Source organism: Bubalus kerabau, chromosome 11, assembly GCF_029407905.1.
Source record: "Bubalus kerabau isolate K-KA32 ecotype Philippines breed swamp buffalo chromosome 11, PCC_UOA_SB_1v2, whole genome shotgun sequence".
Taxonomy (NCBI): domain Eukaryota; kingdom Metazoa; phylum Chordata; class Mammalia; order Artiodactyla; family Bovidae; genus Bubalus; species Bubalus kerabau.
Window position 1 is genome coordinate 104,080,540 of NC_073634.1, and position 27,828 is coordinate 104,108,367.

At 52.5% G+C, this 27,828-nt stretch overlaps 1 protein-coding gene across 5 annotated transcripts; it reads left to right on the forward strand.

Moving 5' to 3' along the window:
* On the forward strand, positions 1-26,894 carry AIF1L (allograft inflammatory factor 1 like). Of its 5 annotated transcripts, none has more exons than XM_055541416.1 (6): positions 1-146; positions 374-435; positions 16,118-16,184; positions 18,640-18,681; positions 20,512-20,674; positions 24,114-26,894. In XM_055541416.1, exons 1-6 carry the CDS (start codon positions 116-118, stop codon positions 24,199-24,201), a joined length of 453 nt encoding a protein of 150 aa, XP_055397391.1. In that variant the 5' UTR covers positions 1-115; the 3' UTR covers positions 24,202-26,894. The 5 variants fall into 5 exon arrangements, with proteins under 5 accessions (XP_055397391.1, XP_055397392.1, XP_055397393.1 ...); XM_055541417.1 differs by lacking the exon at positions 1-146 and adding an exon at positions 7,992-8,077 and having other exon boundaries at positions 421-435; XM_055541418.1 differs by lacking the exons at positions 1-146; positions 374-435 and adding an exon at positions 7,992-8,048.
* The last annotated feature ends 934 nt before the right edge of the window (positions 26,895-27,828 follow it).

Below are 27,828 nucleotides of genomic sequence, written 5' to 3' on the forward strand. Positions count from 1 at the left end.
GCCCCTCGGTCCCGCCGCCACACGCCGCGCGAGCTCGGACCAGGCGCCCGCCCCTCCTCCTCGTCCCTCGTTGGCGGCCGCGAAGCCCCGAGCCGGCGGGAGCCGGGTGCTCACCATGTCGGTCGCGTTCAGCAACAGGTTCCAAGGTAGGCATCGCGGTCCCCCCGCCGGCCCGCGCCCCTGCCCCGCCCCCTGGCCCGCCGGCCCGCGCCTCCGCCACCCCCCCGGCCCGCGCCCGGTGGCCCCCGCCCTCCACCTGTGCGCGCGGGGCGCTCGGTGGGGTCTGCGGCGCGCGGGGAGTGGGCGCGGGCCGAGGGCGCTCGGCCCGCAGAGAGACCCCCGGCTTCCCCGGCCGCCTCTTTGTCTCCTCCAGGAGGGAAAGCCTTCGGTTTGCTCAAAGCCCGGCAGGAGAGGAGGCTGGCCGAGATCAACCGGGTAAGCGAGCGCCGCTGCCTTCGCTTTTCCAGCTCCACGCTGCCGCCCAGGGCAGCTTGCCAGTCGCCCCCAAATCTCCCAGCGCCCCGTGGGGTGGGTCCCACCTCCGTCTGCGAGGCTGTGCTGGCTGCAAAATCAACCCTCCCTCTCTCCTTCTCCCGGGCTTTCCCCAATTTCCTCCCTCCAGCCCTGTCTCCGCGCCTCCAGGTAGGTCCCCCTCCAGCCCCTCCACCTCCCTCTGGTCTCGGGTTGCAAGTTGTTTCTCTCAGACTAGGGAGGTGGGGCCCTCTCTGGAACTCTGATGCCAGCCCAGCTCACCCGCCCTGGCCGCCCCCACCCCCCTCCCCGGGCTGGCCTGGGATCTGGCGCAGGGACTTGGCACTGGAAGCCCCCCCCCCATGTCTGAGTTGTCCCCTGTTTTACAGCGGCGGAGGGAAGAGAGCCTCAGAGAGGTGAGGTAGCGGCCCAAGGTGGCACAGCAAGTCTGGGTCAGGCTGCTGTTAGGACCCCGGGCTCCAGACTCACAGGCCAGTGATCTCGCCCCCCAGAAAATGTTGGCCTCCTGGCTGGTCCCCCCACTCCCACAACTCCTTCTCACTCCAGCGCTTTTAGGAAAGGTTGCCTTAGATACTTGATGCTTTTCATCCTGATCCTGGTGGATTTCTATAAAGAAATCCTTCCGGCTCTTGCCAGACACACAATGGGACGTTTTAGGCCTTTGCTTAAAGACTACATTTAAGCTCTAGAAGAAAGGGAAAACTGTCACGGCCTGCTTGGATTGGTCAGAACTCGAAGGCAGCACCACAAGCCCTGGGTTCAGATCTGGTCTTCATCGTGTACCAGTTCTGCGGTCCCTAACGAGGACCTCTCCTCACAGAGCCTGGGTCCCCCGAAGGGCTCAGTAAGGGAAGGAATGTCTTGTGATTGGTCCAGCGCCTGGCCCGGCGGGAGAGAAGACCTCCATGGGTGATATTCGGGTGACTTCTTGAGGACGATGTCCCAGGTTTCTAACTGGTGGCAGAGTCATGCCCACTGAAACAAGGCTGGACATTTCCCCTGCTGGTTCCCTCAGGCTGCTGGGCATCCAAGATCCAAGTGTGGCTCAGAGTCCCAAGTGGACAGCGGTGAGGGTCCGTGGGGTCCTGGGGGGAGGCCGTGTGGAGGTGGGTCTAAGGGCTGCGGCACAAATGTAGCATTAACTCTCACCCGGGGCTTGCAGTCTGATTTCCATGGACTGTCTAGAACTAGGCAGCCTGCCTGGTTTCATTCCACTGGCTGTAGGAAACCCACGGAGGGCTCTGGAGACCCCAGGGTCCCACCAGGTTAAACTCTGGCCCCCTCATCATCATCCTACACCTGGCCTCTTGGTCCCGTCTTGAGTGCAGCTGGACATCCGGACCTGGACGTCTGTCTGGCTGGGACTCTCAGGGGTCCAGGCTGCTGGGCTCCCTCCCAGGTCCCTCCACAGCTGGCCCAGCCTTGGTGTTGGCTGCTTTTGCCCTCTGGACGGGAGCCTGGAACCCTGACCTCATACAGCCCCCTGGGCCACTCAGCCGGCTGGGTTCCAAGCCAGTTGAATCCACCCACAGCCAGAGGACCCCGAGCCAGAGACAGCTGGAGATGGGAGAGAGGTGACTGTAGTCCGACAGGCCAGCGGAGCTGAGAGTGTGCGGGACTTTCCATGCCAACCCTGCCCGTGGGGGATGGGGCGACTACGTGGGGTGGGGGTGAGGCTACAGGGCTGTTCTGGGAGGTGTGCTGACTTGGCTCAGAAAGGGGAGGGACTGTGGCTCTCAGGGGCCAGTCTGGACAGCACTGAGATTGGAGATGGTGAATGAGAGAGGGCTATGTCTAACCACCTCGGGACCCCAACGCCCAGAGAGGGCAAGCAGCCGGCCAAGGCTACACAGAAGCCAGTGGCAGAACTTCTGGTCTAATGTCCGTTCCCTGCCTGGATGCTATTCTGAGATCCACTGTGTGAGCCCAGGCTGGGCTGCTGGGATCTAGGCTCTGGGCTCCCAAGGAAGGAGGCACCAGGATGAAACCAGAAGCTTGAGCTGTTCCCCACCGCAGCAGCAAGGTTGTCCCACCATAGTTGAGAGTCATGGGTGGAGGGGGGTGTTCACTGGCTCTGTGACCTTGGGCAAGCCTCTTGAGATAACGGTAATATGTTTGTTGTGATTTTTCAGCTGAGATAATCTATGTAGAGTACACAGGAGAGCTGCCTGCTGTCTTGATTGTTATCAGTGGTTTGTTTGGGACTACAAGGTGCAGGAGTGGAAACCGGGGGCAAGGTCTGAGATAGGCTGGCTGTTCAGCCTGAACCAGACCCCTTTGTCTGGCAGAATCTTATCTTCCCCTTCCTGAACTGGGAGCAGAGGTGCCTGCTCTGTTCCAGGTCCCTACAACGATCGTCACTAGAGATGATCAGACTGAAGCTCCTTGAACATGGGGAATCACTGTGTTTGAAGGTCTGAGTCGATTTCACACATGGCCATGGCCGCGGTGGAAGTTCCCTAGGGTGGATAGATTCTTACTGTTGTTCAGTCGCTCAGTTGTGTCTGACTGTTTATGACCCCATGGACGGCAGCACGCCAGGCTTCCCTGTCCTTCACTGTCTCCCAGAGTTTTGCTCAAACTCATGTCCCTTGAGCTATGATGCCATCCAGCAGTCTCATCCTCTGTCACCCCCTTCACCTCCTGCCCTCAGTCTTTCCCCCCATCAGGGTCTTTTCCACTGAGTCAGGGACCCATATTAGCAGCCCAGATTGCCTGCCTTTGGGGTGCAGCTTCATTGCTCCACTGAAGTGGGGCTTTTGGGGTGCTGGGCTGAGCAGCTGCCCGGTGGCCCTTTGAAAGCTGGAAGGCATGAAGGTCGGGGCTTCATGACTCACTGTATGTGTTTGGGCATCGCTGTGCCTGCTGCCTGGGGCAGAGCCCAGCCTGGCGACGCGCTCTGGGGGCTTCTCTGGGCCAACAGTTTCTCTGTGGCCTTTCTCCTCCCTGGGATGGGCCAGTTTCCAGAGGGCAGCAGGGTAGCTCAGTCTTGGCTATTGTTATTATAAGGGATTCAGGAGTCAAAAGAGAAGGAGACTTGGGTGGACCCAGAGGTCCTGGTGGAGCTGTATGAAAATGCACTTTTGGGGGGTTTCACTCTAGTTTTTGCTGTCATTTTCTGCGCACTTGGCATGTGCTGGGCAGCATGCCAGGCGTGCTTGGGACATTATCTCGTTGGATCCTCACTCCAACCCTGTGAGTGTCTGTTCCCATATTGCGTGAGGTGAGACTCAGAGGGCTGAATATACTACCTGGGTTTAAACAGCCACATGAGGCTTCCCAGGTGGCTCAGAGGGTAAAAAATCCGCCTGGAATGCAGGAGACTCAGGTTCAGTCCCTGGATTGGGAAGATCCCCTGGAGGAGGGAATGGCAATCCACTCCAGTATTCTTGCCTGAACAATCCCATGGACAGAGGAGCCTGGCAGGCGACAGTCCATGGGGTCGCACAGAGTCGGACACAGCTGAAGCGACTGAGCATGCACACGCACACAAGTAGCCACACTTGACCCCAACCTTTCCTCTCAATCTCTGAGCTTGACTGGGGCTCCCTTGTGGGCATCCCCACGCTGTGTCTGTGTATGTCTGTGTGTGTGTATGTCTATGTGTGTGTCTGTCTGTGTGTATGTCTGTGTGTCTGTTTGTGTCTGTGTGTGTATATGTCTGTGTGTATTTATGTCTGTGTGTGTGTATCTGTGTGTGTCTGTGTATGTCTGTGTATGTGTGTCTCTGTGTGTGTCTGTGTGTGTGTATGTCTATGTGTGTGTCTGTCTCTGTGTGTGTATCTGTATGTGTCTGTGTGTGTGCGTATGTGTATGTCTCTGTGTGTGCCTGTGTGTGTGTGTTTGTATGTCTATGTGTGTGTCTGTGTGTATGTCTGTGTATGTGTGTCTCTGTGTGTATATCTGTGTGTGTCTGTGTGTGTGTATGTGTGTGTCTCTGTCTCTGTGTGTCTCTGTGTGTGTTTGTGTGTGTGTGTCTGTGTATGTCTGTGTGTGTGCATGTGTCTGTATGTGTGTGCTTGCGCGTGCGCATTCTCTGCACCACTGGAGCCGGCAGGACCTCCTACCCCCCTACATAGCTGACATTCCCCGCACCCTGATGGCATGGCAGGTGACCCCGGGTCAGCCAGACCCGGCCTTATATGGCAACAGGACAGATTCTCTCCAGCTTCTTGCAGGAACCAAGGGAAGCTACGGGACTGGGCGGGTGCCCCTCAGAGTGTCCTCAGCCGTGGGACGGAGCAGGAGCCTGGAGGCTGGTGAGAGCTGTGGCTTGCACCAGCCGGAGGCTGGGAGGCTCATTTACAAAATAGCTTGCGTTGTGCTTTTGCTCCAGGCCTGGTGCTTAGCGCACCCCATCTCACTGACTCCTCTCAGTGCAACGCTGGATGAGGTGGATGCTCAGCAAGAGTCTGTAAACATCCTCGTGAGACAAGGATTACTCGACCACCCAGTTTAGAGATGAGAAAACAGAGGCTCAGCCAGGTGAAGTCACCTGCCCAAAGCCACCCAGCCAGGAAGTGACAGAGCCGGGATTCTGTCTCCTGACATTGCCCATGGCTCGGCCTGGCCCCTGTCCACCAGGTGGCTGGGGCCTCGCTATGACACAGGCGTCTCTTGCTTACGTGGATAAGGATCTCTGGCTGCCATCCCACCCTCTCAGCCCTCCAGGGTCGAATGAAGGGCACTCGGCATTCCCTCTAGCATTTTGGGGCCTGATGGTTAGTCAGAGCCCACATGCGACCTGCGCCAGGAACTGGGCACAGTGGGCCAGGTAGCTCTGCCCAGGGGGTGGTTCTCCCTGGCCCCTCCCCCAGCAGTGGGAGACCTCTGAGCCCTGACCTGGCACTGCACAGATATGTCTCTTGTCCTATGGACTGGCTACCCTGTCCCCTGCCCAGGTGAATGCCCAGCTGGCATCGCCGGGCACCCGTCTCTCTTGCTCTTCCTTAATATATTATAAGGGAGATGGTGATAAGCAACCACGTGAGCCTCTGAGGATTCAGTGTCCCTGCAGGTCCTGCCCCTCTCGACCTTAGAGTGGCCATGTCACGGGAAGCCGGAGATGGAATTTCTGCAGGGTCTGCTTCATTCGGGCAGTTGTTCGGGTGTTTTTCTCCAGCTGCCCCGTCTGTTGGCGAGCACACCGTGTCCGGATGAGGCCCCAGAGCCACTGTGGGGAATGTGAGCCTGTTCACATTCGCGGGTGCACATTACAGGCACCTGCTACACGCCAGGCCTCAGGCCGGGCATCTGTGACCTGGCCCTGGCCCTTTAAGAGCCTGTGGGCTGCGTCAGAGGCCACAGGGCCAGGCATGGTGCCACCTGTCCTTGGGGTTTTCTCCCAGGGCTTCAGCCACCAGCCCCTTGGATGGCCTCCAAGATGGTGATATCTGCCCGCCCTAAAATTCTGCTGCAGCTAATACATAAAGACACGCCTGGAGGGCTGGCAGCGAGCATCCGGGAGCAAGTGCTAGAGGTACCAGCCCAGAAAGGGAGTTATGTGGGGTCGGGGGGTGGGACAGGCAGATGGCGAGGATCGGGAGGCCAGGACACAGCATCCTGGGGCTGCCAACCCCTGCTGGTTCAAGAAACAGCCCCTTCTGGGCATGAGCTCTCAGGGGGTGAGGGGAGACTGGTGTGCATCAGAGAGTGTAGATGACCAAGAGAGGCAGCAGTGAGCCCATGCAGCTGCGGGCACCATCCCTGGGATCCTCCGTGGATGGCCCATTACTACCAGCTCAGCCTGGTATCCAAGGACAAAGCCAAGTTTGCCCTGGAGGAGGAGCGACCAGGGGTCAAGGCCTACCAGGAGGACTTGATGGCACAATGTGAGGTAGAGTCGTGGGTGGGCCTCTTCTCTGCCCTTCCGCCATACACAGTTGTCTCTTGGTGTGGCTCAAGTTTGGGTGATCCAAACACACAGTGATAGCTGCTGCTGCTGCTGCTAAGTCGCTTCAGTCGTGTCCAACCCTGTGCAACCCCAGAGATGGCAGCCCCTGCTGACCCTTAGTAAATATACTGGGCTTCCCTGGTGGCTCAGACAGTAAAGAATCCGCCAGCAATGCAGGAGACCCAGGTTCAATCCCTGGGTCAGAAAGAACCCTTGGAGAAGGGAATGGCAACCCATTCCGGTATTCTTACCTGGAGAATCCCATGGACGGAGGAGCCTGGGGGGGCCACAGTCCGTGAGGTTCACAGAGAATCAGACACGACTGAGTGACTAAGCATACACACAGTAAGTATACTGGAAGTGAGGATTTTTCTATACTGTTCATTCATTTCATCTTTATACCAACCCAGTGAGGAGGTTCTGGTATTATGGTTCCATTTCCCAGGTGAGGAAACTGAGGCCCAGAGTTGTAAAGCAAGTTGCCCTGGGCCACAGAGGTAGTAAGTGCTGGAACTGGGATTTGAGCCCAGGCAATCCAAGTCAAGCTCCCTTCCCCATCCCTCTGCCGAGCATGCCCTGCACTTGCTGGAGGAAAGATGGTTTGGTCAAGACCTTGCCCTCTGAGGCCTCAGTTTCTCCAGCTGTTGGCAAAGAGGACCTGCTGGATCTCTGAGGAGTCCCTTCTGGATTCTGTGACTGGGTTGATGTTGGAGCAGCTCTGCCACCTGTGGGGGTCTGGCCCGTGGGCAGTGACCTCCTGGCTTGTGGCTTCTTGTTTTCAACCCCAGGCTCTTTCCAGCTTGCATTTCCTGGTTCTTTGTTAGGAACTGACCAGGCCCCCAAGGGCTCTAGACTGTCTACTCTCAGAGCCCAGCGGGCCCCTGAACCCCTCATACCTGGATGCTCTGACAGCAGTTTCTGCAGCCTGAAAAACTGGTCTGTGGGGACAGTGGGTTGGAGTGGGGGCGGGGGATGGGACTAGAATGAAACGTCTGCACACACGCCCCTTCTCAACCCCCTAGAGGGCTATAGAGTGGTTCCCTGGCCTCTGGAATAACCTCTTTAGTAGCTGCCCAAGAGGAAATACTGCCCAAATCCCAGTATTGACCTTCTTTGCCCGGAAACCTGTGGCCAGGCCTTGTTAGGGGCAGGGAGGGAGCTGGGATTGGTGAAGGCAGATAGACCTTGAATTGTGAAAACACTGTGATCTTGAGTAAGCTGAGCAATCTCTCTGGACTTCCATTGTCTTATCTGGGAGATGAGGACACCCGGAGAAGGGAAAGGGCAACTACAACCGGCCTGAATTGGGGCAGGGGGTTTCCTTCCTAATCTGTTTAATAGTTGATGACGGTCTGGATGATGAGCTGGGGGTTATAAGTGGATTGAATGTATAGAAATGTTAAATGATAATAATGCAATAAATTGTTGTTTAGTAACTAAATCGTGCAACCCCATGAACTGCAGCATGCCAGGATAATAATAAATCGCTAACATAAATTTAACGTTTACCAAGTGCCAGGCACTGAGTTAAGCACTTTAGGTATATTTACCTACCTACGTAATACTCAGGACAAGCTTTTGAGGTAACTATTTTTCTCCTTCCCAGGTGGCACAGTGATAAAGAATTCGCCTGCCAAGCAGAAGACTTGGGTTCGACCCCTGGGTCGGTAGGATTCCCCAGAGAAGAGAATGGTACCCCACCCCAGTATTCTTGTCTGGAGAATCCTATGGACAGAGGAGCCTGGTGGGCTGCAGTCCTTAGGGTCGCAAAGAGTTAAACATGACTGAGTGACTGAGCATGCAGAGATGAGGAAACTGAGGCCCAGACAAATGAAGTTATTTCCCCACGGCACTCAGTGTGTTCAAACCTAGGCATTCTGACTCCAGCTTGCCCTCTTGTTTCTGTTTTTGGTGGTGGTGGTTTAGTTGCTCAATTGTGTCTGACTCTTTCGACCCCATGGACTATAGCCCTCCAGGCTCCTCTGTCCATGGAAATTCTCTAGGCAAGAATACTGGAGTGGGTTGCCATTTCTTCCTCCAGTTTCTTTCTTTGTTTTTCTTCAAACATCTAAGGTGACCTTCTAGTTCCATCTCCTCCGCCTGGGGGCCCAGAGCTAAGGCAGGGGCTGCTGGGGTCTGGAGAAGGCACCCGTCCAGTGGGCATGGCTGTGCCCTGAGGCTGGGCAAGGATGTAGGGGGAGGAGCCTGGAGGGGGGAAGCTGTGGGCTGTGCATGAGCAGGGACCAGGAATCCAAAGCTCTGAGGTGGGGTGGGAGCTGGCAGCCCAGCCAATAGAGCTCCTATTCCTGCCTCCCGCCTTTCTGCCTCCCTGCTCCCCGCCAAAGGCATGGTCCACACAGCTGCCCCAAGCCCGAGGTCAGCATGGGCTGCCCACCCACCCATAAACAGGTCAGCTGCTTCTCCCACCCATAGTTGCCCTATGGCTCAAGCATTTGTCACTGTTGCCACTGAGGGAAAATGTCATTCCAGTCTCAGTCCTCTCCAGCCTCTGTCATATGCATAAACATGCTTTTGCAAAGCTGCCTTTTCCATTTCAGGAGGGAGGGTGGAGAAAGTCTTCCTGGACTGAATGCAGTCCTCCCTACTCACTCACTGCTCACATTTACTGAGCACCTACTATATGCTGGGAATTGCCAGGTGCTAGGCATCCGTGGGGCAGAGACAGTAAACACATCCTCCTAGAACCTGTTACTAAGAACCTGCCTTCTCATAGCATTCTTCCAGCACCCACTGCCACTTCCTTCCTTCTACTCCTCACCTCTGCTCAGGGAGGGAACCCGAGCCTCTCTTGTGGAGTGTCATCCCAGCCCAGCCACTTGCCAGCTGTGCTGCCTTGATGTTGTTCAGTCGCAAAGTCATGTCCAACTCTTTGTGACCCCACAAACTGCAGCACTCGAGGCTTCCCTGTCCTCCACCGTCTCCCAGGGTTTGCACGAACTCATGTCTATTGAGTCAATGCCATACACCCATCTCCTCCTCCGTCGCCCCCTTCTCCTCCTGCCCTCAATCTTCCCCAGCATCAGGGTCTTTTCCAATGAGTCAGCTTTTTGCATCAGGTGGCCAAAGTATTTCAGCTTCAGCATCAGTCCTTTCAATGAACACCCAGGACTGATCTCCTTTAGGATGGACTGGTTGGATCTCCTTGCAGTCCAAGGGACTCTCAAGGGTCTTCTTCAGCACCATAGTTCAAAAGCATCAGTTCTTCAGTGCTCAGCCTTCTTTATGGTCCAACTCTCACATCCATACATGACCACTGGAAAAACCATAGCTTTGACTAGATGGACCTTTGTTGGCAAAGTGGTGGCTCTGCTTATTAATACGCTGTCTAGGTTTCTCATAGCTGGAGAAGGGAATGCAAACCACTGCAGCATTCTTGCCCAGAGAACCTCATGAACTGTATGAAAAGGTTACCTTGCTGAGAAAGTTGTTTATCCTCCCCGAGTCTCAGTTCATTGACCCTTCCTGCAAATATTGGCCCAAAAGTTCATTTAGGTTTTATTACAGGAAAACCACTTTTTGGCCAAGCCAGTATTGACTGAGCACCTACAGAGTAGAACCCAGCAGGGGCAGACAGCTAATGGACAACACCCTTAATAAGCAATTACACTGTAAATTGTGTTAAGGTGGAATGCAAGGTGTTATCTTAAGGTGGATAGGAAGTGGGGGCAGGGTGTCCAGGAGGCTGTGTGGCATTGAGAGGGTGACAGTTGAGTAAGAACCAGAAGGAGGTGACATGCAGCTGTGTGCGCTCCAGGCAGGGGACACAGCTGCCATCCCGCGGTGAGAGCGCACCTGGCATGGGGGAAGCAGAGAAAGGAGGCACCCACTCTGGGGGTGACAGCTGGGGAGTAGAGGGCAGAGTGAAATAGCATGTTAGGTGGTGATCAGTGCTAAGGAGGAAATTGGCAGATTCATTTTGATATTTGGCAAAACTAATACAATTATGTAAAGTTTAAAAATAAAATAAAATTAAAAAAAAAAAAAAAGAAATTGGCTTTATCAGCGAACAGACAATATAGTCTTGGACACCTAGGGCTCCCTGCTGAGAGCCGGGCCCAGGGTCAGGTCCAGAGAGGGGTGTGGCTATTAAGCACCCTGCCTTTCAGGCTGAGCTCTTGCCTTTGTGTCTGATTTGTCTCCAAGCCCCAGGACGGAGTCCTACTCCCTTGAATGCCATCTGTCTGGAATCTGTAGAGGGGAAACCTTGAAACTCAGACTGGGTCTTGAACCCAGTCTTTTAACTAAGATCACACACTTGGTCTCAGGACTTAATGAAGCTCAGGTTCTCCATGTCTCATCACAGAAAGAATGAGAGACGAAGTGATAGGTAAGAAGTGGATTTACTTAGAAACACACTCCACAAACAGAGGGAGGGCCATCTCAGAGGGAGGGAGCTGCAGCAGGGTACGGGGTTGTCAGTTTTTATCAGATCAGATCAGATCAATCGCTCAGTCGTATCCGACTCTTTGCGAGCCCATGAATCGCAGCACGCCAGGCCTCCCTGTCCATCACCAACTCCCGGAGTTCACTCAGACTCACGTCCATCGAGTCAGTGATGCCATCCAGCCATCTCATCCTCTGTCGTCCCCTTTTCCTCTTGCCCCCAATCCCTCCCAGCATCAGAGTCTTTTCCAATGAGTCAACTCTTTGCATGAGGTGGCCAAAGTACTGGAGTTTCAGCTTCAGCATCATTCCTTCCAAAGAAATCCCAGGGCTGATCTCCTTCAGAATGGACTGGTTGGATCTCCTTGCAGTCCAAGGGACTCTCAAGAGTCTTTTCCAACACCACAGTTCAAAAGCATCAATTCTTCGGCACTCAGCCTTCTTCACAGTCCAACTCTCACATCCATACATGACCACAGGAAAAACCATAGCCTTGACTAGACGAACCTTTGTTGGCAAAGTAATGTCTCTGCTTTTGAATATGCTATCTAGGTTGGTCATAACTTTCCTTCCAAGGAGTAAGCGTTTTTTTAATTTCATGGCTGCAGTCACCATCTGTAGTGATTTTGGAACCCAGAAAAATAAAGTCTGACACTATTTCCACTGTTTCCCCATCTATTTCCCATGAAGTGATGGGACCGGATGCCATGATCTTCGTTTTCTGAATGTTGAGTTTTAAGCCAACTTTTTCACTCTCCACTTTCACTTTCATCAAGAGGCTTTTTAGTTCCTCTTCACTTTCTCCCATAAGGGTGGTGTCATCTGCATATCTGAGGTTACTAATATTTCTCCCGGCAATCTTGATTCCAGCTTGTGCTTCTTCCAGCCCAGCGTTTCTCATGATGTACTCTGCATATAAGTTAAATAAACAGGGTGACAATATACAGCCTTGACGAACTCCTTTTCCTATTTGGAACCAGTCTGTTGTTCCATGTCCAGTTCTAACTGTTGCTTCCTGACCTGCATACAAATTTCTCAAGAGGCAGATCAGGTGGTCTGGTATTCCCATCTCTTTCAGAATTGTCCACAGTTTATTGTGATCCACACAGTCAAAGGCTTTGGCATAGTCAATAAAGCAGAAATAGATGCTTTTCTGGAACTCTCTTGCTTTTTCCATGATCCAGCGGATGTTGGCAATTTGATCTCTGGTTCCTCTGCCTTTTCTAAAACCAGCTTGAACATCAGGAAGTTCACGGTTCACATATTGCTGAAGCCTGGCTTGGAGAATTTTGAGCATTACTTTACTAGCGTGTGAGATGAGTGCAATTGTGCCGTAGTTTGAGCATTCTTTGGCATTGCCTTTCTTTGGGATTGGAATGAAAACTGACCTTTTCCAGTCCTGTGGCCACTGCTGAGTTTTCCAAATTTGCTGGCATATTGAATGCAGCACTTTCACAGCATCATCTTTCAGGATTTGGAATAGCTCAACTGGAATTCCATCACCTCCACTAGCTTTGTTCGTAGTGATGCTTCCTAAGGCCCACTTGACTTCACATTCCAGGATATCTGGCTCTAGGTGAGTGATCACACCATCGTGATTATCTGTTTCGTGAAGACCTTTTTTGTACAGGTCTTCTGTGTATTCTTGCCATCTCTTCTTAATATCTTCTGCTTCTGTTAGGTCCATACCATTTCTGTCCTTTATCGAGCCCATCTTTGCATGAAATGTTCCTTTGGTATCTCTGATTTTCTTGAAGAGATCCCTAGTCTTTCCCATTCTATTGTTTTCCTCTATTTCTTTGCATTGATCGCTGAAGAAGGCTTTCAGCGATCAGTTTTTATAGAGCTGGTTAATTTCATAGGCTAATGAGCGGGAGGAGTATCTCAGCTATTTTGGGGAAGGGGTGGGGATTTCCAGGAATTGGGTCACCGCCCACTTTTTGACCTTTAAAGCTGAGGCCCCAGGTCTAGTGGAAGGCCACTCGGCCACGTCTTGGAGCTATTTGGTTCTAATCAGTTTATGTTGTGTCCTCAGGCTGTGTCATTCTTTTAAAATCATCCCCTGCCCCCTTCCCTCCTGTTTCAGAGGTGGTCAACATATATTACAGACAGGCTCCAGGTTGGTGCAGGATTTCTGGTCAACCAGAAAGAACAGGGGAGTTCAGAGGGCCCCCAGGTCTCTCCCCAGAGGATCTCAGATGTTGGGCTTTGCGTGTGCTCTTGTGCTTCCCCAGGAAGGCTTTCTAGTTCCTAACATGACCAAGTGAAGAGGTCACAGGCACAATGTGGTGAGTAGCCCAAATGGATTCCACTTAAAAATTCAGAGATTGTTAAAAAAAAAAAAAAAAAAATTCAGAGATTGTGAACTTCCTACTTTTACGAAATATCCTTTTCTGAACTCATGGCAACCGTCAATGGTCATTGTTTAAAGACTCAACTTGGCAAAATAAAATCTTGGACGCCCTATATTCACACTTCCCCCTATTTTTTTTTTTTTTTTAATGTTTCTGCTTTACCCCAAAGGCTGGGAACCCCTGACTGGTTTGTACCTCTGCCAGACAGATATGGCATCTGTGACCCCGGGAGGTGCCTGGTTGGCACAGGGTCACGGACAAGACTTAATTGTCCTGCTTTTGGTCAGAGAATGGGGGGGCGGGAGAGAAGACCTAGAGCTATGAGAGGAAGCCAAGAGGAAGGGATGGACAGACAGAGCCAGCCGACAGGAGGGCAGTCTCCCAGGCTGCAGGGGAAGGTTCCAGCTCAGCGGAGCCAAGTGCATGCAAGTCTGTGCATGGTGCATGGTAATGAGGCTCCGAGTGAGGCTACGGCTGAGCCAGCTGGACCCCATGAGCCCCAGGGCTGCCCTCCCCCTACTTAGCTGCTGGAACCACAGGCCCTGGGGTCCGATAGATGCGTGTTCCAAACCAACCTTGAGCTTTCACCTTGCCTGGGAACCTTGGACGTGTAATATATTGACCACCTTGGTCCTATTCTGACCTGCAAACTCGAGTAATGGTGGCTGTGAGAACTGAATGGGATCGCATAGTGTCTGCCGAAAGCCAGGGAGCAATCAGAGGCCCCCTGACCCAGCCAGAGAGGCCACATTGGCAGGGCGGTGAGGGGGGTGCCTCCTACTCTGTCAAAGGATTCTGAGTTAGTAGGGAGGAACTTGAACCCTCGAAGGGATCAGATGCTGCCCCACACAGAGTTGTACCTGTTGTTTACAGAGCAGGGACATTCGAGCCTGGCTAACTACCCGCAGAGGGTTGTCTCTACTGAGGGATAGGTGCCTGAGGAGGTGGGTACCTGTGTGCCCATTTTGCAGCTAGTAAGGAGGAGGCTGAGATCCAAACCCAGAGAGCTTTATCCTAACTAAGGTGCTTGTCATTCTCCCACTCTATGCTGCATTTACAAAGACTGGCTGGAGAGGTAGTGAGTTCCCTGTCCTAGGAGATGTGTAAGTATAGACTTGGTCATCATTTAGCGGGAAATGATGGCAGGAATTATCAGAAACAGGTTGCATGATTGACCCAGATAATTTTTTTTTCATTTAAAGATCATTTATTGAACTACAAGTATATATTTATATGGGATGTTCCAAAATTTTAAATTAGAATTTTGTAAGCTCCTCCAAATTAATTTGTAAGATGTATTTTTCAATAGTAGTTGGCCTAGTCATTACAGGAAAAACATTCAAGAGAATTGTAGAAACCCAAGTTCAGTATCATGATTACCTCTGGGAAAGGAGAGAAATTGGATTAGGGAAGAGCAGAGGGGAGCTTCAAACTGTGTATTAGTTAGGCCTAGATAATGTTTAACATTTTACTTTATTTTAATGTTTTTGGCCACACTGCATGGCACGTGTTCGAACAGGGATGGAACCCGAGTCCTCTGCACTGGACGCGTGGAGTCTTAACCACTGGACTGCCAGGGAAGTCCTCTAACATCATGTTAAACAGAGACTTCCTGTAATTTTATGATAAGGACCTTGTTTCACCCTCCTCGGTCCCACCTGCTCTGATCCCTCAAAAACTGTTGAAATAATGGAAGGATGGAGTCACAGCCATGTCCATGTGGCTCAGTGAGAAAAGCAAGGTCCAGGGAAGTAGAGGGGAAATTCTGGTACCACGATGGGAGCACACCCTCTGCTTCCTCATCTGAATGCAGGTTCTAGGGCCACTTGAAGATGAGCAACAAGGGAGGTAAGACACAGGAGACCTGAGTTCGATCCCCGGGTCAGGAAGGTCCCCTGGAGAAGGCTACGACAACCCACTCCAGTATTCTTGTCTGGAGAATCTCATGGACAGAGGAGCCTGGAGGGCTACAGTCCACGGGGTCACAAAGAGTTGGACATGACTGGACAACTAACACTTTCAGTTTCAAGTAAGACACCTGCCACTGTGCCCAGCCTAGCAGGTGCTAATTGCTAGTTTTTGTTTTAAAGTTGGATGAATGCCTGCTCACTGCCCATTTTTAAGTGTTGGGACTAAAGATGCATGCTCTAAGTCAGACAGAACGGAGCTGAAGCTCTGGCTCTGTGAGCCTCAGTTTCCACATCTGTAAAATGGGAATAGTAATTATAGCTACCTCCTGGGCCTACCAGGAGATCCAGAGTGAACATGTGGGTAGGTGCTTCATTCTGGGACTGTTATGTAATCCCACTCCATCTCCCCTCAACCCCATCTGGTTCTGAAAGGGCTCAGTTGAGTTTCTCGAAGCTTCTGAGGGGAAGGCGGACCCTGTTTTACAGATGAGGACACAGGTGGGAGGGTAAATGACTTCTGGAGAGAGTAATAATATTAATAATATAATAGCTATTATTTATTGAACTGCCAAGATTCTTGTATATACTCTCCCTGGATTCACAGACAAGAAGAAGTTAATGATAGTTATACCCATTTGGCAGATAAAGCAAGAGATTCAAAGAGGGGTCAATTGGCTCAGGATCGCCTACTTAAGGAGTTCATGCTGGAACCACGCGACTTGCCTTTGCAGCTCACGGCTTTATGGAACTTGAGGCTGGGGTGCCCAGAGGGGCAGCCCAGGCCCCTGTGCCCCTACTTCAGAGGCTGACTGAAGGTGCTTTGTCTTCCAGAGCAGAACCGCTGGGCCTCACCCCCAGCTGCTAAACAAACTTCCTACCCACCGGCTGGACCGTGCAGGTCTGCCCCTGAGGGTTGACAGGAGGCCAGGATAAACCCCGAAGCCTCCCGCCCAGTCCAGCCAAGCCCAGCCACCTGGCAGGAGGGGCAGCACCAGGCAGGGGGCTGTGTGCTGGTGAGCTTTGCCTGCTGACCGCCTGCTCCCCGCTGTCCTCTTCCTCCGTAGGAGTTCCTCTGCGACCAAAAGTACAGTGATGAAGAGAACCTGCCGGAAAAGCTCGCAGCCTTTAAAGGTGAGCTGGGGCTGGCTGTCCCCCACCCCCAGGAGAGCTGGGTGGCCCCCCTTGCCCTCACACATAGCGTTCCTCACCCACGAGGCCAGGCTGCACCCCGGTTTCATCCAGAACACCCCACTTCCAGGCGGACAATGAGACAGGGTGCCCAGCCCCGGGGACACCCCTCGCCCGCAGGCCCCGGATCCACCCTGGCCCTCTCTCCCCTCCGCTGCCCAGCGTGGCTCAGGTTGGCTCCTGCCCGCTGCTGCCCAGGCCCGCCCTGCTCGCTCCCGGGGCCCCAGGACACAATGGGCTCTTTGTCACCGCGCCTGCCTCCCCTCCTCCGCGGTGGAGCGTCTCGGGAGCCCCTGCGGAGAATGGACGTTTGTGTCGCCACAGTGGGGCAGGGGGCAGAGTTTCTGCCCATTGAATCCCCAGCAGCACAGGATGAAAAGAAAACAGGGCCCAGGAGCCCGCGCGGGGCGGGGGCGGCAGAAAGGTCCCTCTGTTCTGGGCCCTGGTGCTTGGTTCCCAGCCAGCAGCTCGAAAGGAGAGGAGCCGTGCACAGAAGGAGCCGGACAGACCCACCTTTGGTGCCCGGGAGATGCACTCCGGGTGTGGGAGCCCTGGGCGTGCTGGGGAACCACTCGAACTTGGCCTTGTGGGCATCCTCGCTGCTCCAGGGCAGAGAGCTGGCCAGTGCTCCTTGGACTGCTTACAGCTCAGCCGTCCTTAAGGCAGGACACCAATGGCTGAACATGTGCTGACCACTGACCTTGTGCTCAGGGTTGCAGATCTCCCTGCCTCAGCCCAATCCAAGCCATGAGGAGATGGTGCAGATGAAGAAACTCAGGCTCAGAGAGGTGGTGTCATTTGCCTGGGGTCACACAGCTTACTACTGGCAGAGTTGGGTCTTGAACCCGTATTGGTCTTACTCCAAAGCCTCTGCTCTTAACCATTACACAGTTGGTGCTTTTTACATCATAAAGAAAGAAAAAAGGAAGGAAGAAGGAAAAGAAGTAGAAGACAGACACTCCCGCCCTGGCAGGTCCTTCTGCCCCTCCCCTCCCTGTGCCAACGCAGAGCGGCCGGTCTCTTTCCTTCTCCCTGAATACCAACAGGGTCACTCTTCAGAGGTGGCTCTGAGAGGAGGGATAGAAGTCCCAGGGGGGTCCACGCTCCTGGTCCTCATTGGGATGTAGGATGGGGTCCATCCTGGGACCACAGGAAGATACCTAGGAAGTGAAGGGAATGTGGAAGTTTTAAATCACTCACTCATTTTATCTCCGAATGAGCCCTACTAGGCACCAGGCCATTTGGGACCTGAGGGCACAAGGAACACACACAGGGTGGCCACCTGCCCAAAGGAGCCCATGTCCTAGTGGGGGAAGGGTGGTGAAGAGAGAGCAAGGGAGTAGAAAGTGTGTCAGATGATAGCAGGTGCTTTGTGGGGGTGACGGGGCCCAGTTAGAAAGGTGGGGGCCCCTGAAAGCAAGAGGAAAGGCCCTGAGAATTCCTGGAGGGACATTCCAGGCAGAGGGGTGGCAAGGCTAAAGCAGAAAAAGGTGGGAGATGGGCCAGGAGCCATAACATGCTGCTGGGGGGAGCAGGGTGGGATGGGGGGATTGAAGGGGAGAGGGAGGTCTGGAGTCTGGAAGGCAGATGCTTGTGAAGGTCACAGGGCCTTGCAGGTCACTGGGAGGATCTTGGCTGTCTCATGCTGGCTGTTCGGTGCAGAAGACACCCCGAAGGTTCCACCCTCCTGTGGCAGGGGCGATCTGCTCAAGGCCACAGGACTTCCCTGCACACACTGCCTTGTCAGGAGATGCCAGGCTCATTCCTCTGACCCCTTGATCCCGGAGGTCAAACTCCAAGTCTGTAGTGAGGTTTGCGAGGAGTGTCTGGGGACCCCTGGGCACTATACGTGCCACCTTGCGGTCAAGGGCAGGTGCATGGGCATTTGTCCCAAAAGAGCATCAGGTTCTCAGTGAGGCCCATGAGCCCCCCACAAAAGATCAGAACTGTGGGGACTTCTTAGCTTGGAGGTTCTCTCACCCAGCTGCACATCTGAATCACCTGAGATGCTCTGAAAACCCACCAATTCTGGCCCCCAAGATCTGCTTCCCAAATCCTGCAGATCCACCTCCCTGGGGCTGGGTATTTATTTCAGTCTCTTCACAGATGGTTGGGATGTGGCCAGCCCGCACTGCTGGGGGTCTGGGGGAAAGCAGCTGCCCATCTTGGCAGAGGGTCAGAGTGGACCCTGGGCAGCTTTCTCCACCTCACCTGCTGTCAAAAGGTGCATCGGGGTGAGCCCTTTCTCCAGAGACAACAGCTGAGATGACAGGACTTGCATCGAGCCCCCCACGTGGGGTGAGGAGGCTGGTGTGGGCCCCCTGAAGACCCAGCCAGTTACCCCCCAGGGGAGTCACTGGGGCCCTGCTAATGCCAGTTTTTGCTCTGTGATTTCCAGAGAAGTACATGGAGTTTGACCTGAACAATGAGGGCGAGATTGGTAAGTGAGACCCCAGGGGTGCTGGGCCGAGGGAGGGGAGGCAGTTTGATGGGTCAGGGGTGGCAGGTCAGAGAGTCCTCCTGCCTCACCAGCCTGGGGTTTCCCAGTGGACCCTCCTTCCAGCATTTCTCCTCCTCCTCTGTCTTCTCTCGTTTTTCTCCTTTTTTGAATATTTGTATCCTGTTTTCTTTAAAAATGAAATGTGAAAGTGTTCGTCATTCAGTCATGTCCGACTCTTTGCGGCCCCATGGACTGTAGCCTGCCAAGCTCCTTTGTCCATGGGATTCCCAGACAAGAATACTGGAGTGGGTTGCCATTCCCTTCTGCAGGGGATCTTCCCCACCCAGGGATTGAAGCCGGGTCTCCTGCATTGCAGGCAGATTCTTTACCATCTGAACCGCCAAGGAAGCCTCTTTAAAAATAGGGCGTTACTAAAATTAATACATCATCACTATAAAATGGTTTGGAAATCACCACAAAGCACAGCGACAAAATACATCACCACAACCCCACCTCCCAGAAATAGCTTCCTTCCATTCTTTGTGCTAATCACAAGCAGTTTTATACTGCTTTAGAACCTTTTTTTAAAAAATAATATATTGTTTGTATTTTGACACATGATTCATTTTTTTGAAATATAATTAATGGCTGCATAATATTCCATTGTGGGAATGGACTATAATTTATTCACCCAACACCTTAGCATTGCCCTTTCAGACAATGTCTGGTTTTAAGTCTTACTGATAATCCCATGAAGGACGTCTTTGTACGTGAATCTCTGTTCACACTGCTGATTATTTCTTTAGAGTATATCTCAGGAATTAGGCATTCTGGGTTAAAGGCTTTTGAAGCATCTTGCCAAATTGCCATCCGGAAAGGTCTTGCCAATTTAGTCTGGCCCACAGTGTGTGGGGGAACAGTTCACTCCTTCCTGTAGATCGTTGTCCAGCTTTCATTGAAATGTCCTGGACATCCTGGCACCTCGGTCTGACATCAGTGCGGCCCACCCTGCCTCTCCGGGGAGCTGGTGCGCCACTCCCCCGGCCCTAAAATTGGCCCCTGCCCTACCCCCACTCCGCTGTTTGCTGACCCATTGTTCATGGAACAATCCAAAGGAAATTGCCTCAGATCTTGGGAGCCAGGAGGTCAGAGGCAGCAGCTCCTCGGGGTGCCTCCCTTGTTTTTCTTGAATTTGGTTCATCTTGCTCTGTGGGCTGTTCTGGGCCCCGTCTCCCTTCCAGCAAAGTGGAGCCTGGGACTGTGGGATGGAAGAGGCAGGTTGGGGAGAAGCTGGCAGCCAGCACCCGGGAAAGCAATTTCTGATGCTGATGCGTGGGTCAGGCCGACTCTCTGATCCCACTTCGCTGGACTCAATTTCCCGGGTGGCTGGAGCAGTGGACTCATGGTCACCCAAACCTCAGGCAGCAGCAGAGAGAAAACAGAATGAAGAGAAGTTGTGTGTCAGGGGCGTCCTGTGCATCCTCACTCCACATAATCCCATAGACTATTTGATCACTGATGGCAGGAGGTTCAGAGAGGTTAAGGAGTTTGCCCCACATCCCACAGCCAAGAATAGCAGAGCTGGATTCCAACCCAAGTCTACCTGACTTTAGAAGCCCACGTGCCTAACCCCTAGTCCATACTGCCTCTGAGGAGGGCAGGGAGGGTGTGATGGGCTTATTCTTCCGAGAGGAGAAAAGTCATTGCCTGCAGTCTCCAGGGAGGGGCCATCCTGCTGGGCTTCTTCTGGGCATGGGGTGCCGCCTGGGAGCTTCCCAACTCGGCCCAGCAGCCTTTCCCCACTTAACAGATCTGCTTCTCCTCCGGCAGATCTGATGTCTTTGAAGAGGATGATGGAGAAGCTTGGGGTCCCCAAGACCCACCTGGAGATGAAGAAGATGATCTCGGAGGTGACAGGTGGGGTCAGCGACACCATCTCCTACCGAGACTTCGTGAACATGATGCTGGGGAAGCGGTCGGCGGTCCTTAAGCTGTGAGTACCTCCTGCCTCTCCTGGGGTCTCTGGAGGCAGAGTCACCGTGTGTGAAGAGGTTCCTGGCTCGGGCACCTGAGCCAGTCCCTGGCCAGGAGGTAATTCATTTCTCTGACTTACTGGGCAAGATTCTTAACTTCGCTGAACCTGGTGTCTCTCATCTATCAAATGGTCCCGTTAATAAGTACCTTGCTGGCAAAATGAGCCCATAGCAGAACCTAGCAAAATCAGTGCTCCCTAAGTGGCCGCGGTGATGGTGATGACGATGACGATAACTGCACAGCTGAGACCTGACCCTCAGCTTCCTCCTTTGTAAAATGACTCTACTGCCCCACAGACTGTTGTGAGCATCATGTAGAGCCAAAAACCAGCTCAAAAGGTAGGTAGTGTTCAATCTTGATGCTGTTTCATTTTTTTTTTTTTTCAATTCTGCTTCTTTAAAAACAAAATTTCTTTGGCTACAGTGGATCTTGGTTGCGGCACAAGAGTCCTTTGCTGCTTCTCTAGTTGTGGCATGCAGGCTTCATCGCACCACGGCATGTGGCTCTTAGTTCCCCGACCAGGGACTGAACCTATATCCCCTATCCTGGAAGATAGATTCTTAACCATTGGACCACCAGAGAAGTTCCTCTTGATGCTACTTCTTGCTACTGAAATGACTTTGGGAGTATTACTTTCGGCCCCTGAGCCTCAGTTCCTTCACCTGTAAGAGATGATCATGTGTATTTCGCATGAAGTGTTGTCCTGAGGGTTAATGAGATAATACGTATGAGGAGTCAAGTCCAGCACCTGGCTGATGGCAAGCACCTAGTGTGTGGTAACCAAAATCCCAGTTTGCATGTACTTCCCCACTGGAGAGCAGCAGAGAAATTCCTTGGAGAGTCCCAGAGTATTTGTTCAGACTGTAAAGGACACTTGCTTGGATTTTATAAGATTAATTAAAAAAACAATGGAAACAGTTGATGGATGATATTGTGTAAGTTTCAGGTTTATAGCAAAGTGATTCAGTTATACGTGTGTGTGCGTGCATGCATGCATGCTAAGTCACTTCAGTCGTGTCGCTTTGGAACCCTGTGGACTGTAGCCCACCAGGCTCCTCTGACCATGGGATTCTCCAGGCAAGAACACTGGGGTGGGTTGCCGTGCCCCCCTCCAGGGGATCTTCCCGACTCAAGGGTTGAACCCACATCTCTTGGGTCTGCTGCATTGGCAGGTGGTTTCTTTACCACTAGCGCCATCTTGGAAGCCCAGTATGCATGTATTTCTTTTCAGATTCTTTTCCATTAGGGGTTATTATGAAATATTGAATATAGTTCTCTATGCTATACAGTAAATCCTTGTTGTTTATCTGTTTTATATACAGTGGTGTGTTTGTGTAAGATTAACTTCAAATGTACCAATGTAAAATATACCTGTTTCATTTTACAAAGAGTGAAGCTGACTGACCTGCTCACGAGCCCATGGGTTCAGGCTGGTCAGAGCGTTTAATGTGGGGCGGGATGATCAGGAGGTGTGGTAGGAAGACCATACAGGTGAGATAACACCACAGCTGAGAGGCTAGGTGGTAGCAATAGGAGTGATGATGCCATTAAAATGACACCTAAGAGTCAGTGGATATTTACTCTGTATTGGGCCCCAGTCTGCATGTTGACTCCTTAGATTTGTCATTTATGAATTCAGTAAATATTTATTGAGCACCACTTCTGTGCCAGGAATTATGCTTGGTGCTGGGGACCCATGAATTGCTTACATTCTAATGACAGGAGACAGACAAACACAAAGCAAAACCCAAACACCAGGTTGCAATAGGGCCGCACACAGAAAAATAAAGTGGGCAAGAGGAATAGAAAGAGGCGGGGTAGTGGACGGGGAGGATCTCAGTGAGGTGACATTTGACCAGAGCCCTGCGTGAGGGGGATGTGAAGAGATGAGGTGGGGGAAGCTGCACGTGCAAAGGCCCTGTGGCATAGCCGTGCTTTGATGCTCAAGGAACAGCACAGAGGCCCGTGTGCCTCGAGGACACTGAGTGAAGGATGAGTCTTCAGAGATGGGCAGGGGCCAGATGATGTGGGGCCTTGTAGTTCACGGTTGATTTAGCATTATTTGTTTATTTATTTTTGGCTGTGCTGGGTCTTCGTTGCTGCCTGCAGGCTTTCTCTAGCTGCAGTGAGCAGGGGCTACTCTTCGTTGCAGCGTGCAGGCTTCTCATTGCAGTGGCTTCTCTTGGTGCAGAGCAGAGGCTCGAGGCACGCAGGCTCAGGAGTTGCATGGGCTCCAGAGCACGGGCTCAGTGGTTGTGGAGCCCAGGCATAGTAGCCCTGTGGCATGTGGAATCTTCCCAGACCCGGGAATGAAGTCGTGTTCCCCGGCATTGGCAGGTGGATTCTCATCCACTGCACCACTAGGGAAGTCCCAAGGAGCTGACTTTTAAAAGGTCTCTCCGACTGCAGTGGAGGAAGAGTGGCAGCAGGCAGGTCATTAGGAGGCTCATGCACTTGTGCAAGTAAGAAATGAAGTGCTCAGCCTGGAGGGGCTGAAGTGCAGGTGGGCAGGAGCTGTTGGAGTCGGGAGTGATCTTGGAGTTAGAGCTGGCAGGGGTGCTTCCAGGTTTAAAGGAAAACAAGGAGTCTGATGGCTGTAAGGTCTGGGTTCTGAGTGATGGTGCAGTTTGCTTTGAGAGAAGAGCAGGGGGCAGGTGGGAATTGAGCTCAGTTTTGATGTATTGACTTGGAAGTGCCCCTAGACACACAAGGGGAGAGGTTGAGGAGGGAGCTTGCTGTGCAGGTCTGGTGCTCAGACAGAGGCCCTTTGTGGACGATCGAACTTTGGATGGGATTCAAAGCCAGGGGGCTGAAGGAGCCTACCCAGGGAGGGAGGGAGACCAGAGGGAGGAGAACACTGTCGCTTGGAACAGCTCCAGGATGTAAGCGCTTTTGGCATCATCACATTTAGTTGGAAACACTGAGCATGTGTTGAGTGTCTTGCTTGTGGCACCAGTTGGGAAGGAGTAGGGCTGGGATTCCTTCCTGAGGCTATACCTTGAACCCCCACCCTCTGCTCCCTGGACTTTACTGTCAGAGCAGTGGGAGATTTTTGAAGATCTGGGTTTCAAGCAGAACCATAGCACAGACTAGCCCTGCCTCCTCCAGGCAGCGTGGTCGGGGGAGGCACATGACCCAGAAGTCTGAGGTCTGGAATCTCATTCTGTCTGTGTGGCTCTGAGTCACATGGCCCCTTGGCACCTCAGTGTTCTCTGTAAAATGGGACCATCTGCCTGCAGAGGCTTCTGGGAAAATCCCCCTGGAGAGAGGATGCAAAGGCATTCTGTGGTGGACCCTGCAGATGTGAGGGCCGGGATGATCTTTCCCTGGACGAGGAAAAGAGTTCTAATCCTGTTTTGTGTTGTTTTCTTTTTCTTTTCTCATCACTTCCAAACCAGAGTCATGATGTTTGAAGGAAAAGCCAACGAGGGCAGCCCCAAGCCAGTTGGGCCCCCTCCAGAGAGAGACATCGCCAGCCTGCCCTAAGGAGCCCTGCCTGGACCTCCTCGCCCTCCCCACTCTCTTCCTCCCTCCTGATCTCACCCTTCGTGACTCGCTGTGACCTCTTATTCGTTTTGTTTGGTCGTCGTGTGTTTGTTTTATCAGCAGAATCAGTGATCTCTTTGTATAGCACAAATGATCTGCCTTAAATGGGCCCTGGGTTGGGGAGTCCAGATCGCCTCCCTCTCTTTTTCCTTGCGTCTCCCCTCCCTGTGCAGAAGGGCTCACATTAAACCAAAAACCAGACGGAACAGGGCCAGGACAGGGAGACCAGAGCCTGTGATTCCCGCACTTGAAACTGGCACTCTTTGCCTTCCAGGTCTCTGAGCTGAGTCCTGGCATCCTGGCCTGGCCCTGGCGAAGACCTCAGCCCACTTTCAGAAGACCCTGGAGTTGGGATAAGGCTGTAAGGTCTCGTTAGGGTTTCCTCAGACAGGGATCTTGGGTGTGCTAGGATGTGGCCACGCAGTGTCCCACCTCCCCGGCTGGTCTCCCCCAGCCCACGCCTTGTCTTATTCTCCGTGAGGTGACAGAAGGAGACGAGGAGAGGGGCTTGGCAATGTGAGCCCTTCCAGAAGGTTCTAGAGGAATCCTCTAATCTTGCCCCCGGCCACACCTTTACAGGCAGCTCAGAAAGAGGCTGCAGCACCCCCTGACCCTTGCTGGGGCTTCAGAGGTAGAGGGGATCCTGGGGCCTTGGGGAGGGGTTCAGCTCAGTCTAGTCCCACCTTTCAGGGAGGATGTTGAGGGCGATAGGGTAGGAGGGCGAGGACTTTAGTGCTCATGGCAAAGAGAGGCAGCACACCACAGTTAAGCCAGGAGCTGAGAAATAGGTTGCCTAATCTGCTTGAAACCTGACTCTGCTTCCCCATTTGCCTTCACACCTTCCTTACACCATTCATTCATTCGTTCTTCATTCATTCACTCAGCCACTCAACAGATATTTATTGACAACCTGTTACAAGCTTTAAGCCCCCACCCCCACCCCACTTTGTCTTGACATGTCTGTGCCCACTGTCTCTCTGATTCATCGCTCTGTTTCCAAATCACTCAAAACCTTGAGCCTGGGAATTGGATCAGGGTCACCTGTGTTTTTTATTGCGGACTCGAGTTTTAGAGCCCTGAGCCACCCTGTGGGTTAGCTGGGGCAGGCCTCTCAGTTCACAGCTGACAAAACTGTGGTGACCCACAGGGATTAAGTGCCTTGTCCAAGGTCAGGGGTTTATCTGGAGATGGGGGATCTGGACTGGGGCCTGGGCCTTCAGATACCCCCTGCCCCTGCCTCATCTCTGCTCTGGGCTGGCCTCAGTCAGTGATGAAAACAAGGGAAGGGACAGGGAGGGGCAGTCTCCTAGGTCAACCCTCGGGGAGGGCCCTGGGCCAGGATTCACCCTTCCTAGTGCCTCTGAGTCAGGATCAGCGGGACCCCCAGCCTTGACCCCACCTGTATTCTGTAGTCCCTTCTCCTGCCCACTCAGGACTTAGAGGCACTCATCCATTGCACATGTTTATAAGTACCTGTTACCAGCCAGTACTGAAAAGGACAGACTCGTGGAATTTAGAGTCTAGTGGGGAATTCAGACCCTGGTGATGAATGTTGGGAAAGAGGAAGCTATGAGGTGACTGCATTGCAATCCTGGGGGCCTAACTGGGCCCAAGACTGGGCAAGAGTCCTGCAGAAGACTTTGAAAAACCTCAAGTGGGAAGGTCTGGGGGCTGTTGGAGGCTGGAGCCAGTATGAGCTCCCTGTGGCTCCTCTGACCCGTAATCAAGGACCCAAGGAGCTGACTTGACGACAGTTTTTGAGGAAGTGGAGCAGGTAGGGGGTGGGGAAATGGCCAGGTTGGATTAATCCACTGGTCTTGACCAGTTCAGGAACAAGATTATTCAGCCATGACTGGCTGATCTTCAATCTAAGGAAGTACTTCAAATGCATAAGCCTAGTTGAAGTTTAAACCCCAGCAAAACATTCCTCCCTGTAAATGTAAAATCTCACCCCCACATCTCCTCCCCTGCTCCCCCACTACCCCTGAGATCTTTAGCTGAGAAAGTGTCTGTCTCCTCCCCTTCCCACTGCCTCTCCTTTCTGGGACAGGCTGAGACGTTTGAGCAAAGAAATGCCTTCCTTGACCATTCATCATAGTGTATCTGTACCTCACTCAGACAGGAGGGCAGAACCATCTAGGCTTAGTGCAGTGGCTACACACTTTACAAGATTACAGGAAGCCTCTTTAAGGGAGGAGAGCAAGTGGGTGTGTTCTCAGCTTTTCGAAAGAGCAGGAAAGTGTTCTCTCATTGGATGGGGAGTGTCCTGGGAAACCCCACCGGTTCCTTCATCATTTCTTGGAATTCAGCTCCTGAAGGGAGAGGGTCTCAAGAGTGGTTCCTGGAAAGGGAGGTCTGCATGTATTTCCGACTGTGGTTATTAGCTATAGGACTCTTACTTCTTTGGCTAAGGGCTCAGCTTCTTAGATGTTCAGCTGCCTTCTTTCTGAAAGACCAAATCTAACTAATGTAACCAGCAACTTGGGGACTGCCAAGTATGGCGTTGTCCCTGCCATTCAAAAGGAAGGGGTGTGTCGGGCAAGTTCAGGGGGATGCAGTATGTGTGTGTGTGCATGTGAGTGTGTGTGATACTGGATATCATCTCTACAGACTGGAAATAAAACAAACTTATCAATGTCTTGACTGGTGTATTCTGGGGATGGTTCTGACACTCAGGAAATTCAGAAGAGCTAGCTCATATAGTGACAAAGTGAATGAATGTATCTGTGTACCAGGCTGTTAGACATTGAACTTCCTTTACTGCATACAGCAACCCCATGAATAAGGTTCTAGTGTATCAGCCTTGCTTGAAAAATGAGAAGCAGGCTTGGAGGAGATAAGCAGTTTGCTGAAAACCAAATAGTAAGCAGCAGAATACGCCCCCTGGAGCTGACCCATGTGATCCAAATTAAGAATCTGTGTCCTAGAGCGTCTATAATAAAGAAAGTGAAGTCGCTCAGTTGTGTCCGACTCTCTGCGACCCCATGGACTGTAGCCTATCAGGTTCCTCCATCCATGGGATTTTCCAGGCAAGAGTGCTGGAGTGGGTTGCCATTTCCTTCTCCAGGGGATCTTCCCGACCCAGGAATCAAACCGGGTCTCCCGCAGTGCAGGCAGACTCTATCGTCTGAGCCACCAGGGAAGCCCAGTATTCCACTACAAAAATCTCTCCTTTGGACTGTGTAATAGTTGGCAATCAGCATATCCAGACATGCTGAATTCTAATCAGGCCTTCACCACTTTTTGACTGAGGGGAACCGGGGAATCTTCTTGACTTCTCTGTGCTTCTAGTTGCCTCATCAGTTAAATGGCAACGATAATCCCTAGGTGACTAGGACGTCTTGAAGATTCAATTACACATGGCTCAGTTGGTAAAGAGACCGCCTGCAATGCGGAAGACCTGGGTTCAGTCCCTGGGTTGGGAAGATCCCCTGGAGAAGGGAAAGGCTACGCACTGCAGTATTCTGGCCTGGAGAATTCCATGGACTGTATAGTCCATGGGGTCGCAAAGAGTCGGACACGATTGAGAGACTTTCACTTTCACGGGCTCTTGCTCCAGAAACGACT

Bases quoted from the DNA above. Each gene is read 5' to 3' on its own strand.
- AIF1L (XM_055541416.1), top strand. From the start codon at position 116: ATGTCGGTCGCGTTCAGCAACAGGTTCCAAG. The intron at 436-16,117 runs GTAAGCGAGCGC...CTTCCTCCGTAG, and splicing joins GGCTGGCCGAGATCAACCGG to GAGTTCCTCTGCGACCAAAA. The intron at 16,185-18,639 runs GTGAGCTGGGGC...TGTGATTTCCAG, and splicing joins AAAGCTCGCAGCCTTTAAAG to AGAAGTACATGGAGTTTGAC.